General features: G+C 35.1%; 1 protein-coding gene across 1 annotated transcript in view; it reads left to right on the top strand.

Annotated features, from left to right (window-relative positions):
• LOC104457986 (insulin-degrading enzyme) overlaps positions 1–11,636 on the top strand; it is a 36,435-nt gene extending 24,799 nt beyond the window's left edge. Inside the window, exons 11-15 of the mRNA XM_010078111.1 lie at positions 764–866; positions 1,855–1,977; positions 4,407–4,489; positions 8,570–8,714; positions 11,454–11,636. Of these exons, the coding sequence (XP_010076413.1) occupies positions 764–866; positions 1,855–1,977; positions 4,407–4,489; positions 8,570–8,714; positions 11,454–11,636 (637 nt within the window). The remainder of the gene's footprint in view (positions 1–763; positions 867–1,854; positions 1,978–4,406; positions 4,490–8,569; positions 8,715–11,453) is intronic.
• The last annotated feature ends 1,653 nt before the right edge of the window (positions 11,637–13,289 follow it).

Raw genomic sequence — 13,289 nt, 5'->3', positions numbered from 1 at the left:
AACTTGATGATCTTTATGGGTCCCTTCCAACTTGAGATATTCTATGATTCTATGATTTAGGTTTCTAATTGAGTATTAATTCTGTTATATTGACTGTAGAATAGATGAATCTTTCTGCTTTTCTTCCCTTCCCCTCACATATATAAGCAGCACTGCTACCCGCTCCCCCCCCACCCCCCCCCCCCCCCAAAAAAAAAAGGCAGAAAAAGAGGTATCAGTCTGAAGTGTGAATGAGAGAATGGTACAAAATGAAGAAACTCTCTTACTCTCAGATTATGAATGGTAGAGTGAAACTGCAGTAGCGTAATCTAAAACGCTAAGTCTGGAATAAAATTTCTATGCTCAGTATTTTCACGTATCTTGAGTGTTGATATAGGTGGTATGAAAAATTTTGTAGTTGCTTCATTAATTGTGCAGAAGATCTCAAGGACTGCTTTCTATGTTTTCTGGAAAAAAGACAGCCTAAAAAGTAGAAATTGCATACAGCAATAATTGTGTGTAACTCTAGGTTGTAACACTTTAGAAAAAGAGTAAATTAAATGACGCTAATAACCTGATTTCATGGTTAACCTTAGTGGGTTGTTCAATAGATATATATATATATACACACACTTCCTATCCAGATGTATTCTGTAATTGTCCAGGGACCATTTCCAGAAATGCATTCTACTGATGGAATGGAAATAGTGCCCTAAATAATTTCTCGCAATCTTTTTTTTCGTAGACACATTCATGCCAAAGTGCTTTGTCTCTTTGTTTTCAGAGTTGCAATAGTTTCCAAGTCTTTTGAAGGAAAAACTGATCGGACAGAAGACTGGTATGGAACACAGTACAAACAAGAAGCAATTTCTGATGAAGTTATAAAGGCACGTTCAAACATTTAATATATTCTACTACCTACCAGTGAAAGACAGTGGTAAATTCTGTCTAGTTTTCCATTTAGTTGGAGGGAGAACTTAAATCTGCTGCTCTACACAGCATGACAATTGTACAATGACTCTGTTTAATATTATGAGAAAAAGGCTCTTATATTAGTCTTTATATTTCAGGTATTTATTATGTAGGACAGGTATATTAAAATGGTTTAAAACCATGTTAAGTGCAGGGAATGTTATACCATTTTTGCTATAAAATATCCATAATATGCAGTCGCTACTTAAAAATGTAAGCATTAACTTTAAAAAACTTTAAAGTCTCTATTAAATGTTAATGAACTAATATCTTCTTAAAAAGGAATCCTTATACAACTGCTATACATAACTGTATTTCTGAAATTGATTTTTGCAACTTAGAAAATGCATATATTTTGACAATGAAATGAGCTTCTAAAAATCAAAACTCCAACAAAGGAAGTGGACAAATCCTTGTTGAAACTCCTTATTGTTGTATCCTTTTAAGAAGAGATGGCTGTAAAATACACCCTAGAGATAAATTGGACCTGCTGAGCATGCTTGGAACAGACATTGCATAGGAACACTTCACGTCCTTTAGCTTGTACATACCCATGTTCTTGATTAGAATTTTTGCTTATGTATTTAGTTGAATGCCTTCATTTAGAGTTCACAGTAGTTCACAGAAAAGATAAGACGTAGAACTACCTTCCACTCTGCTGTAAACTTTTTCAAAATTATTTTTTTATCTCTTGTCTTCCTCCTTGGAACACTTCATCCTCGTGATAGCCTGTTCCAACTTGGTTTCCCAGATATCCTCTCTTTCTCTGTTATCTTAATAGTATTTACACCTAAGCTAGAGGAACATATTTTAAAATATTTGGTTATAGTATAAAATAAATATGTATATATCCATGAATTAAACAAATTCTAGTTAGTCTCATTGTTTCCCCTGTTTATCTAGAAATGGCAAAATGCCGACCTGAACGGGAAATTCAAGCTTCCAATGAAGAATGAGTTCATTCCTACTAACTTCGAGATTTTGCCATTGGAAAAAGATGCGACACAGTACCCTGCCCTTGTCAAGGTAAGCTATCTCTATTTGTTCTGTTTGCTAGCTAACCTTCTGGGAAGTTAGCAGTTAATTCCTGTCTGTTTTTAAAACACAGATCAAGTCATATTTCAAACTATAACAAACTAAAAAGTACAAAACTTAAAGATACTGCTAGAAAGACAGTAGAAAGTTCATTCTTGCTAAACTTTGGATTGTGACTATTTGGGTCCCTACAAAAATGAATCTACCAACAGCTTGAACTCTCTTTACCCTTTTGAAAGCATGTTAACAATTGATAGAAGTAGTATTAAGGCTGTTTATTCACCAGAAGGGTGACTGCCATTCTTACATGTTTTTTTTTGAGCAGGGTTCAGTAAGTCAAGGATGTAGACAAGGCTGTTCTTGTGTAAGTGTGTATGGAAAAAACTTACGATTGCATGGAAGAAGGGAGAGAGAGATGTAAATAAAAATTACTTTCCAGTCTCCTGGAAGCATCATTTAATGATCTTGATACGTTTAGCAAATCTCAGTTTTTCTGAGTACATAAAATTTACTACAAACTACTTCTCACTACTAAAGCGTAGTTGTCTTTGCTAATGCTCATCTTTGTTCTAGGCTGAGTTGGAGGATAAGTAGGAAAAGTCTTCTGAAATTACATGTTGTGCTTCAGTTTGAATACTCAATTCAGGATTACTGTTTGCATGCTGGATTAATATGAGTCTACCTTAGTGCAAAGACATCCTTCAGAAAAACATATTTGTTCTGCACAGGATATTAATACTTGAAGCAGTATTATTAACAGAGGAAGACTTTGAACATACGTTTATCTTGATCCTGAACTGAAACTCTAAACCTCAGCAGGGACGCGTACTACAACTCTATTAAGTAACGCTAATTGGTTTGCTACAGAAACTTGATGATCCTTCAGTGTCTCTGTAGCATCTAGGCAATTGGTCCACACAAAAGCTCTGCTTTAAAGCATTGCTGTTTTAGAAATGTATTTGCTTTTAGTTTTTCCTTTCCCTTTGAAATACATTCTCTGAGGGAAAATGTTTTTAAACTGTACTTGAAGTAGGCATTATCTGTTTTGTCTGCGCCTCTTTTATTTTCTCTCCAGCTGTATGTCTGTTTCATTTTCCTTTTGTGGACACTGGCATTTGTCTGACCCCACAGCAAAACGTTGCAAGAACTAAATCAGCATAGATAGCTGTACAAAAAAACCTATTTTTTCTGCTGTTTTATATGCCTAAGTGACCTTACTATGGACTGGACCAGTGTTGTGGTGAAAGAGAGGGACAGGAACATAAGTGCAAGAACAGGATGGCCATTTTTACTGTCAGCATGTCACTGGGTCACCTGTGCTGTACTAGCATGTTTTGCCCTGAAAAACCCTCCGTAAAGAGGGCAGTTAGGATATCGGCTTTGGCCCGAGGGCCAAATTGTTACAGTGGACTGCAGCTAGCTACCTCCAGCTATTGGATCGGGTCTCCAGTAGTACAGACAAGTTCTGCTCTTTATTATTCTGTCCCTGATGTAAAATGTATTCTAAACTGTGTAGTAGCAATTTAACAGAACAGAAGTTCTGTTGTCTCAGAGAGAAGCTGTAATCTGGCTTTTTTTTAGTGTGAGTCAAATATTGTGTAGAGGAAGGTGTGCTGTAAGAGATCAGATTTAACTTACTTTGTGCAAAAAAGAGGAGGAAAATACCATGCCAAATCCCTGAGAAGGAAAGAACATCTGCTCTCATATATGAGAAAGAGAAATAATTTTGCATTTAAAAGTTTTCTCTTCTTACATATAGCAATTTCAAGAAAGGTGTTGGGGGAGATAAAGTTAATTAGTGTTGGAACAGAGTATCTATTTCACAGCCTTTGTGGGAGAAAAAGCAGTAAGAGAGGTTGTGTAGATTCTTTCCTCTACTGGGAGATTATTCTAAAAAATTTGGTCGCAGATCTTTTAACTAAATTCCAGCTAGTTCTACTACTTTTTCTAAATGCGTATATGTTTTTTGTTACGAGCGTTACTTTAAAACAACATACAATGCGTTATTATTTTTTACTAAAAGCATTAAGTACACAATTATATTCTTAGTCTAAAACATGTAACTATATGCTGGTGTAGTGCTGCATTATGGTACGTTTTCCCTAGCATTAGGAGGCAATTTTGCGAAGCTTACCATTTAGTGTCTTTTATCACTTCTGCTTCTAGTAGTTCCCATTTTGGCTGTAAGATGATTCATAATGCAGCAGCTATTTTATTGCTTGTTAAGGTGACATATGGTAAGAAGAGAAGAGAGTTTCAATAAGGATAGATGGATGTATACACAAATGTCTCTAGCTAGAATATGAATTAAGGGGACAACACTAAACTGAGATTTGAAGTGGTGAAGAGACCTTTTTTTTTGAAGTAGTGTAATATATTACAGTTAAGTTAGATAACTTAAACCTCTTTTCTTGACACAGGACACTGCTATGAGCAAACTATGGTTCAAGCAAGATGACAAATTTTTTTTGCCAAAAGCTTGTCTCAACTTTGAATTTTTCAGGTATGCAATGTTAAGTATATCACATAAATTGCTCTCCAAAAATTTATTGTTTGTTGGGAATCTGCATTTCTGTGCCAAAAACTGCCTTGCATGTACTGAGGCTTTAAAACATTTGTCCTTACCTGGGAATATGCAGTAAGATACCGGTAGCAGGAAGGCTTATGTAAGTTATGCAGTAGTTGAGTAGCAAGCAGTTTGAGGTGCTCCATCTATTTTATCAGGAAAAGTTTATCTAAAAATACTTTTAAAACAAGTTTTCTTCTATGTTTTATTTGCTATACCTGAAATACGTCTGCCAGTAGGACCTACTACATATTGCAATATACCTCTTTCAAAATGGATGTGTATTATTTTTAATCAGTTACTAAATCACAACTATTTCAAGATAGTGTTTTCTTCAAAAAATGCTATTCCAGTAACGGGTTTAGGTTCAAATTCTGTTTTAACTTGTATAATGCAAACCAGTATAAAATTCTAAGTGCTTAAAATGGTGGGATTTTATTTAACTGACACCAACAACTGACTTTTTTTTAGATTATGATTCTCACCGCAAGATGCATGATAAAGTGCTGTATTGTTAATTCTGGTCTTGCATTGTTTTAATCACAAGAAAATTTATCTTTTAAGTGAGCATGAGAGTGGTGTACCTTCTTGGTGTTCCTTTCAAGTAATAATTTCTAACTTTTGAATTAAAAATACTGCTGTCTTTAGAGTGCAGCTGTTTCTGTGTTAGACCACTGGTAGCAAAAATAATTTCAGGAACTCTCCTTGTTTGGCCCAGTTAAATGATTTGGAGGTATTGCTGGAAAGGCTATTCTGTGGGCTCTGATAGATGCTTATAGATGCACTGTTGAGTCCTTGTTTTGAGTGACCACTTGAAATTTTTATTGGCAGAATTTTAGAGGGTTTTTTCAGAGTGTCAGATCTTGGTACTGGCATTGGTACTAGTCGGGGAAGATAGGTTGCCTGGGTGTTTCCACAAGGCTAACATTACAACTGTTTCAACTTCAGTGTGTCAGGAAATGGAAGATCAAAATGGTAACTGTCCGTCTCTTATTCGGAGAAAAACAATTGCAGTACTTTGCCTTCTGTGTTCATACCTTGTGGCTTTCCTTTGTACTATATTTGGCCAAAATCCAAAATAGGATTTTATTGATGGACATGGAGTTTGTTATACAGTTGTGGGCTTTTTTTTTTTGATCAATTCCACGTGAACTATGAGTGATCCAATCTCTATACCAGTTTACGAATGATTAAAATATATTAGTTGTAGAGCACACAATGGTGTAAATATGCACATATACACATAATATCATAGAATCATAGAATGGTTTGGGCTGGAAGGGATCTTTAAATGTCATCTCGTCCAACCTTCCTGCAATGAGCATGGACATCTTCAACTATATATGTGGTGATAGTCTTTCCCTGTTAGATTTGTACTTTCATCTCAGTGACCCCTTTTAAAAAGCCAGAAGTACTTGAGCTTTGCTAATGTAAGGGAATGATTTGCCTCTCTCCTCTTAGGAATGCTTAGAGGTGGAAAGCTGACTTTTTTTTTAGGGTTGGAAGTGAAAGTTCTTTCCTCTTTAAAAATAAGATGGTAATTTTATATGAACAGATGTGAGGAGTTTTTGACAATGTTTTGGTGTATCATCTCCAGAAGTTGTAAGCAGGTTTGTCTGGTTTTGATACTTAAGAAAGATTCTTTGTCAATCTCTCCCTCTTTTAAGACTAGTCATGCTGATGGTCATTATAGGAAATGAGTTGGTGAATAAAGCCATCTTAATAATATGGGTTTTCAGAAAAAAATTTAGCCTCAATTCTGGAACAGAACGTGATAGCTTGTAGCAGATTACAATAATTTCTTCACTCTACAGACTGCTTCGGTAAGATAGAAAAAACTAGGAGGATTTCTTCTGTGTGCAGCCCTGATCATCACAAATCATTGAAAGAATTCCTGACACAGATGTTATAGCAGCAAGTGCTGTGTAGATGAATTAAGAGGAAGTTGATGAGTGTATTCAAACATAAAAATCGAATAGGAGCAATCTGAGTACATAAACTCTTGGAGTTGCCTTATTCCAAAACTGAAAATCCTTACATGGCACAAGTCTTGCACTGGAAGTAACGCCACAGTAAAAACCTCTGACACAGGACTTACCATACAGCCTAAAGGATGGTAATAAGCTTTGCTTTTGTATGAGTTATGATTTAAGAAGTTAACAAGTATCCTTTTTTTAAAAGGAAGCAAAATAACAATGTAATGTGCTGTTGTTTTGAAAACTTTCTGAAGGTAGTCATAAACTTTGCACTTCAAGTTTCCCAGGGTTTAGAGAGATGGATGTTAAAAATATAATGCTAATTATTTTTTAACTGGATACTTGCTGCCTGCCAGTTTAAGAAATATTTCAACTTGAGTTGCTCATAAGGTAACCCAGGATCAACACTTCAGTGTTGATTCCAGCTATGTCACTTACAGCTCTGTTTGAAAGGGAAAAAGACTAGACTTTAAGATTTTTCAAATACTCTTATCAGAGATTAAGTTGTTCTGCTTCCTCAAGTCTAGTCAAAAAAAGGTAAACTAGAAATAGCATTTATTTACAAAGTTGTCAGTAATAGAAGCAACTCCCAGAACAGTGTCATAATAATTTTTTTCTCTTATTTTTCGTTTGAAGATTAATAAAGTCTTCCTTATTTTCAAAACTCCCTGTTGGCCTTTGCCAGCTAAATGAGTATACAGAAGTTATAGCTGATATGGACATAGTAATGACTCTGATTTTCTCTCTATTCTAGTATCAAAATGGAAAAGAATATAATGAGTTTGGAGGAAAGTTTATGATAACATAGGATTAACCTCCATCTTGCTTTGAATTCAGTTTGAATTTTAAAAAAATATTAATTGGATTTGCATCATTGTGCATATTGAAATTGCTCAGTTTGGGGTAATTCTTATTGTAGGGAGAAATGCAAATGGCAGAGTCCCTTTTTTTTTTTTTTTTTTTAACTGATGTGTTTGCTTAAGTTACACAAGCTGAAGCCTAGAATAATTAACCCAGTGGTAGTAAAAAAGCACATCCTAGGTTTAGGATTTCAGATTATGGAAGGCTCTGCTTTTCCCATGCTTCCTTTCCTTAATCTAAAATGAAGGAGAAGTCAAGGCCTTATTAAAAACTACTAGGAGCCTTCTTAAAAATACCTTTGCAATGCAATGTATTTTAAAGTTATCAGCATGTGTATTGTGGCAACGTGGTCTTTCTTTTACTACATTAATGTTGGTATACACTATGACGCACCATGCTTTACAGACAGAAACGTATAATAGCAGAATAACGTGTCTCTGAATATGAGCATTAGTGACTGCTGAGGGAAAATAAATGCAAATGGCATGGCTTTGAATTGCAAGTCACACCCTGACAGCAGATTGTTTCAGATATTGCTGATTATTTCTGTGAAATATGGCTTGAGTCTTTGAGTTGCATTTCTCTTTTTGAGAAATTTGCGACAGTATTGTATGTGATCGAATGCTTCTAAAGCAACAGTAGAGCTTGTACAGTTGTTGCCATTAAAATGTAACGAAAAATTATGGTGGTATGAAAATGGATACCCCACACTTCTTTCCTGAGCTGAATTTAGCATGTACTGCATATTTTTCGTACCACAAATTGCTAATCTCTTAATTTTTACAATAGAAACTACTTTGTTTTCTGATAGTGTAGAATTATTAATTAAAATATTGTTCAGTATGTGGGCTTTAGTTTCAGTCTGTTAGGTGATGTTGGCTATTCAGGGTGTATTTTGTTTCTTTTACTCCTGGTGAATTGTGGCTCTGCAGCAAAATAAATATAGTGTGTCTTGATTTATGAACACAAATAAGAGAATGTCTTTGGAATCTTCAATATATTCAGGCATTGATCAAACCATAAGTTAAATAATTACTTTCAGGTATGCTGAATCCATGGGTATGGGATCCATCAGCATACTCGCAGTAAATATTGTTTCATTCAGATCAAACTTAAAAGGCCAAAATAAACTGAGAAATATTTTTAAACTGCATGTTTTACTTTCAACATTTTCTTCCAGCCCATTTGCTTACGTGGATCCCTTGCATTGTAACATGGCCTATTTGTACCTTGAACTACTCAAGGACTCCCTCAACGAGTATGCATATGCAGCAGAACTAGCTGGCTTGAACTATGATCTCCAAAATACCATCTATGGGATGTATGTAAGTACCCAAATCAAGGAAGAGCTTAGAACCTTAAAACTACTTCCACTCATCAACATTTTTATATTGATTGATGGAAGGACTTCTACTTTAAAAAATGAGTCTAAGGCTGTTACTCCTTTTGATCTTGGTCATTAACCATCCTTTCTTTAATTTGAAGTTGAATTTTGTTCAAAGTCTTCAACAATCTTTCCATTCATATTAAGCAAATTTTCTTCTTTATTTTTATATCATTCATGAAATTAATTAGTTTTAAGATTTGTTCCTCCATTTTAAAAAAAGGAAAAAGCAACCCTAATCCAAGCTTACATATTTATTTCAGTTTGTCAGATATCTACTAAAAACTTTCTGACTGGGGTTCCCCTTTTCATGCTATTAAATAAATGGTACACTTCAGCTTTCCTGTTCAAGAACTACTTATCATGAGGCTGCATATACATACTCTTCAGTCATGTTTCTTCATCCATTACTTTGTCACTGCTTGAGGTATCAAAGCATTTCTTTTGTTTTTCTTTTTGTTAGTCGCTACATTTATGCTGATCCTCTCCATTGCAACATGACATACCTATTTATCAGGTTATTGAAGGATGATTTAAAAGAGTATACATATGCAGCACGCCTCTCAGGTTTGGTCTATGGCATTGCATCAGGAATGAATGCAATACTTGTAAGTAAGAAAAAAACACAGGAGAAAATGAAGCAGCTTGAGAGTTGTTGAGCTTGGAGAAAACATTTGACTTCTGCATTTCTAAATGAGTTGTTTAATGTTTTTTTCCTTGCATATATCTCATTAATTAAAGGCAAAGCAAAACTTTATTTTAATCAGTAGTGAGTGACCCGTTTAAGATTGCAGTGTCTTGTGAACATGTGTGCAGTGCAATTGTTGCATTCCATTTCACATTTTTACCTGCTTGCATGATAATCTTGAAAGTGCTGTTGCTGGTTTCTATATAAAAAGATTAACTTTTCTGTTGAATGCATCTCAACTTTACAGATACATATAATTCTCTAATTCTGCTGTAGTGAGCTGTGGAAATGGATTCTGCATGTGTTCATTAGAATGCAATGCTGGATATTTATGGCTTTTCCTTAGTGTTTGTTTTTATTACATGTTCTATAATCTGTTTTAAAGTGCTGACAATACTTGACAAATATTGATATTATGATAAATGGTTATTTCTTAATCAGCTTCTATAAGATTTATGATAGGAGACTTTAATTGTCTCTCTTGAAGTTCTGTTAAAAGCTTTTACTAACGATCATTTTATACCAAAATGTGTCTTGAAATTTCCTGTAGAAATATTGTTTTCCAGAGCATCTTAGTAACAGAATATACTGTATATTGTCCTTACATTTTCTGTATGAAAGAGAGTGTTGCAGTTTCTTTTTTTTATCCAGTGCAGATCTTATTTCCTGGTAGCATTCACTTAACTTACTGGAAACATGGTTATCTGTTCTCAGTTTCAAAGCTTGCTGATGGTCAGAGTTAATTCCTTAAAAAAAAAGTGTGGCATTTTCTTCATTTTTAGAAGTTGAGAGTTATTTTAAATATTATCTGGTTTTTGTAGGGTCTTTATGTTCTTCTGCTGTAAAGATTCTGTTGTCACATATTAATATCAGTTTACCCCTTTTTGATATCTGGGAACTTCTAGTGTTCTTTTTTCTCTGTCGTGTGAACTGTTATAGTCAATAAGCATAACTGCGCGATGTTGATACTTGAAGCAAGGACAGATGCTACACTGAAAACAGTCACCCATGGCGACTGTTGAACAGTTGGTGTCTGCTCGTTTAGAATATCAGCTTTTGTCATGAATCCATTTATGATAGCTTTCTCTTCAAATCTATGGTTCAGGTATGTTTCAGCAACTATAGAAGAAAAAATTCTTCCTACCTGAAAGCAGGAATTCACCTGTATGTTCATTTGTGTCCTAAAATTTTGTCTTACCCTTAATAATTAAATGGCAAAAATCCAATTAAATTCCTATCTTGAGATACCAGATTTTTGAAGTTTTTTTTCCCCCAAAAAGAAGACGTTCAAATGCCTTTTTTCACTAGACATATTTTCTGTGGCTTGATGCAATCATAGAGTAATTTTTAAGTTTCTGTGTCTTTTTTTAAATGACCAAGTTTACTTTGTGTATACTTTCAAAATAATCAGATCAATATCTCATTATGATAGCAGACTAACTACTTTGGTGTTTCAGCCCAGCACCATTTTGGTTATAAATTGTGCTGCTGTTGACAATAACCCCTTTTCTTTTAGCATTGCTTATTTCCACTTAAGTAAGTTTGGGGTTTTGTTGAGCAACAAGATAAAGATGAAACAAGGTTAAAAGTAAATTGGACAGAATATTTAAGAAGGCCATGAATCTAGATTTCATTACTAAAATGAGAAACCTAGAGTAAAACCATTTCAGTGCTCCAAATGTACAGTTTACTGACTGGACTCAATAGTTGTAATCATTAAAAATCTGTATTCCCAGTATAATTTGCTTACATCAACATGAAATTACAATAATTTTCTGCATTCATAACACCTGGGTCAATAAGCAATATTGCATTCATGAGTTATCTTTTGGTGGATAAAGGAGTTTTATTTCAGAATGAGTTAATGTTGAATAACTTTGAATTTAGTGTAAGTATTGAAAAGTGTATTGTTCATTGGATTATACAAGACTTGGTAATTGTTTTAGTTTTTTATCTTCCACATTTAAATCAAATTATATGCCTTTTCCATAGCTTTCTGTAAAAGGTTATAATGACAAGCAACATATCTTGCTCAAGAAGATCATTGAGAAAATGGCTACTTTTGAGATTGATGAAAAACGCTTTGAAATTATCAAGGAAGCGGTAAGCTACATGAGAAATTTACATTTTGGAGTAATTAAAATTGAGCGCATTGATTTGAAATCTGAGGGCTGATTATCCATGGAAATACTGAAATCCTGCCTTTATTGGGAGTGCAGAGGCTTTCTCCTTTTGTCTTGTTCGTGGCCATGAGTTCCCTGGAGAGTTTATATTGCGTTCTTCAGCTAAAAATAATTGGCTCTGGAATCTTCTTTCAGTCTTATGATTGATCAAGGAGTTGCAGTTGGCTTTGATAGGAGTAGAAATCTAAGAAGGGGAATGACGGGGGAAATCTTAACTTTATATCCTGTTTTACAATTTGGAAAAGCCCCAGTGGGATCTAGCCATAAAAGAAGGGGAAAACGGATGAAGGGGGAAAGGAAGTGTTGAAAAGATTTGCAGTATTGCTTCTCTCCAGATGTGAAGAGGAGCTCTGCTCCTGGGCCAAGATCGGTGCGAAAGTAACCAACTGGTTAAGTACATGCTGACTTCTGGAAGTCTTACTTCCTAAATTTTGTGACTCACCTGTATATATGGAATCTAAGTCAGATTATTTTTTTTTTTAGCTCCTGAAGCAAATTTATGAACAGTGATTGCATTTGCTAAGCCAAACAAGATACATAATTGTTCTTGTGGTGCTTTCTTTAGAGCAATACAGCGGTAAAACAAGGGAAATTAACAAATTAGATCTTGGCACTCATAGCAATGAGTTTTTGTGGAGGTATAAATGAGTGCCCTAGATTTAGACTGGTGTTGGGGAACAGGCTGAGTTCTGGCCCAGAAAGCTTGCAAATAGTCTGCAGCAGATGAGAGATCTAGGGCTGCAGGGAAGATCACTCCGTGCTTGCTGTAGTCTTACTTTAATCCTTGCTGCTGGTGAATTTTGAACAGGTGGCTGGCCTGGACAGGCAACCAGGGCCATCTTCAGTTCATTACTACTTAGTAGGAAATTCTAAGCAGGTGGCTATCAAACATAAGGTAGATTTATTATAAGAGCACTTCACATGAATCAGCTGGAAAGTTTTAACTGGATGTGACAAATGTCCAGGTAAAAAAACCCCATCCACAGGTCTGTGAATGATCTGTTTTGGATTTTATTTTAGTTTAAGATGATTCCCTGATTGTCTTTACAGTTTGCTTGAACTTTGTCTCTGAATTACACATTTTGACATTTTATAGCCTTTTGTTATGTAGGCCTTTTGTGTATGTAAAATAAGGACAAAATACCAAAAAGCCAAATCAGATGGGGAAATTTTTCCCCAGTTTTTTCCCCTCATGTATATATCCTCATGTATATACCTAACAGATAAGGGGAGATAGCAGCTTCTGGCTTGTCTTTTGAACAGGTAGAAGGATGCATCCTCAGCAACTTCATGCTCGCTGTTTCTCACTCATGTGCCCTGAAATGAGTTACTTTTCTCCTGTACTGGAAATGATCCCAGCTTGCCAAAACTATTAGTTTGCACTTTCCATTTCCTATGGTAGAGGAAAAAGGTTTTGCTTATTTTGTAAAGGCATAGCTTTCCTTGGAGAGAGGCTCCCTGACTCTTGTCTCATACCTCCTTTATCCAGGCAAAGAATGCAAAGAATTTATTAGATGCTCCTGTATTTTTCTAACCAGGTCAGCCCAGGGAAGTAACTGGGAAGTAACTGGGAGAAAAATACATTCCCCCACCCCACCTCTGTACAGTCATAATAGAATGTTGGGTGCTGAGCTGTTGGAGAGTA

This window comes from Pterocles gutturalis, unplaced genomic scaffold, assembly GCF_000699245.1.
Source record: "Pterocles gutturalis isolate BGI_N339 unplaced genomic scaffold, ASM69924v1 scaffold29928, whole genome shotgun sequence".
Classification (NCBI taxonomy): Eukaryota; Metazoa; Chordata; class Aves; order Pterocliformes; family Pteroclidae; genus Pterocles; species Pterocles gutturalis.
Note: the sequence above shows the minus strand (reverse complement) of the source record. Positions and strands in the feature narration are given on the sequence as shown.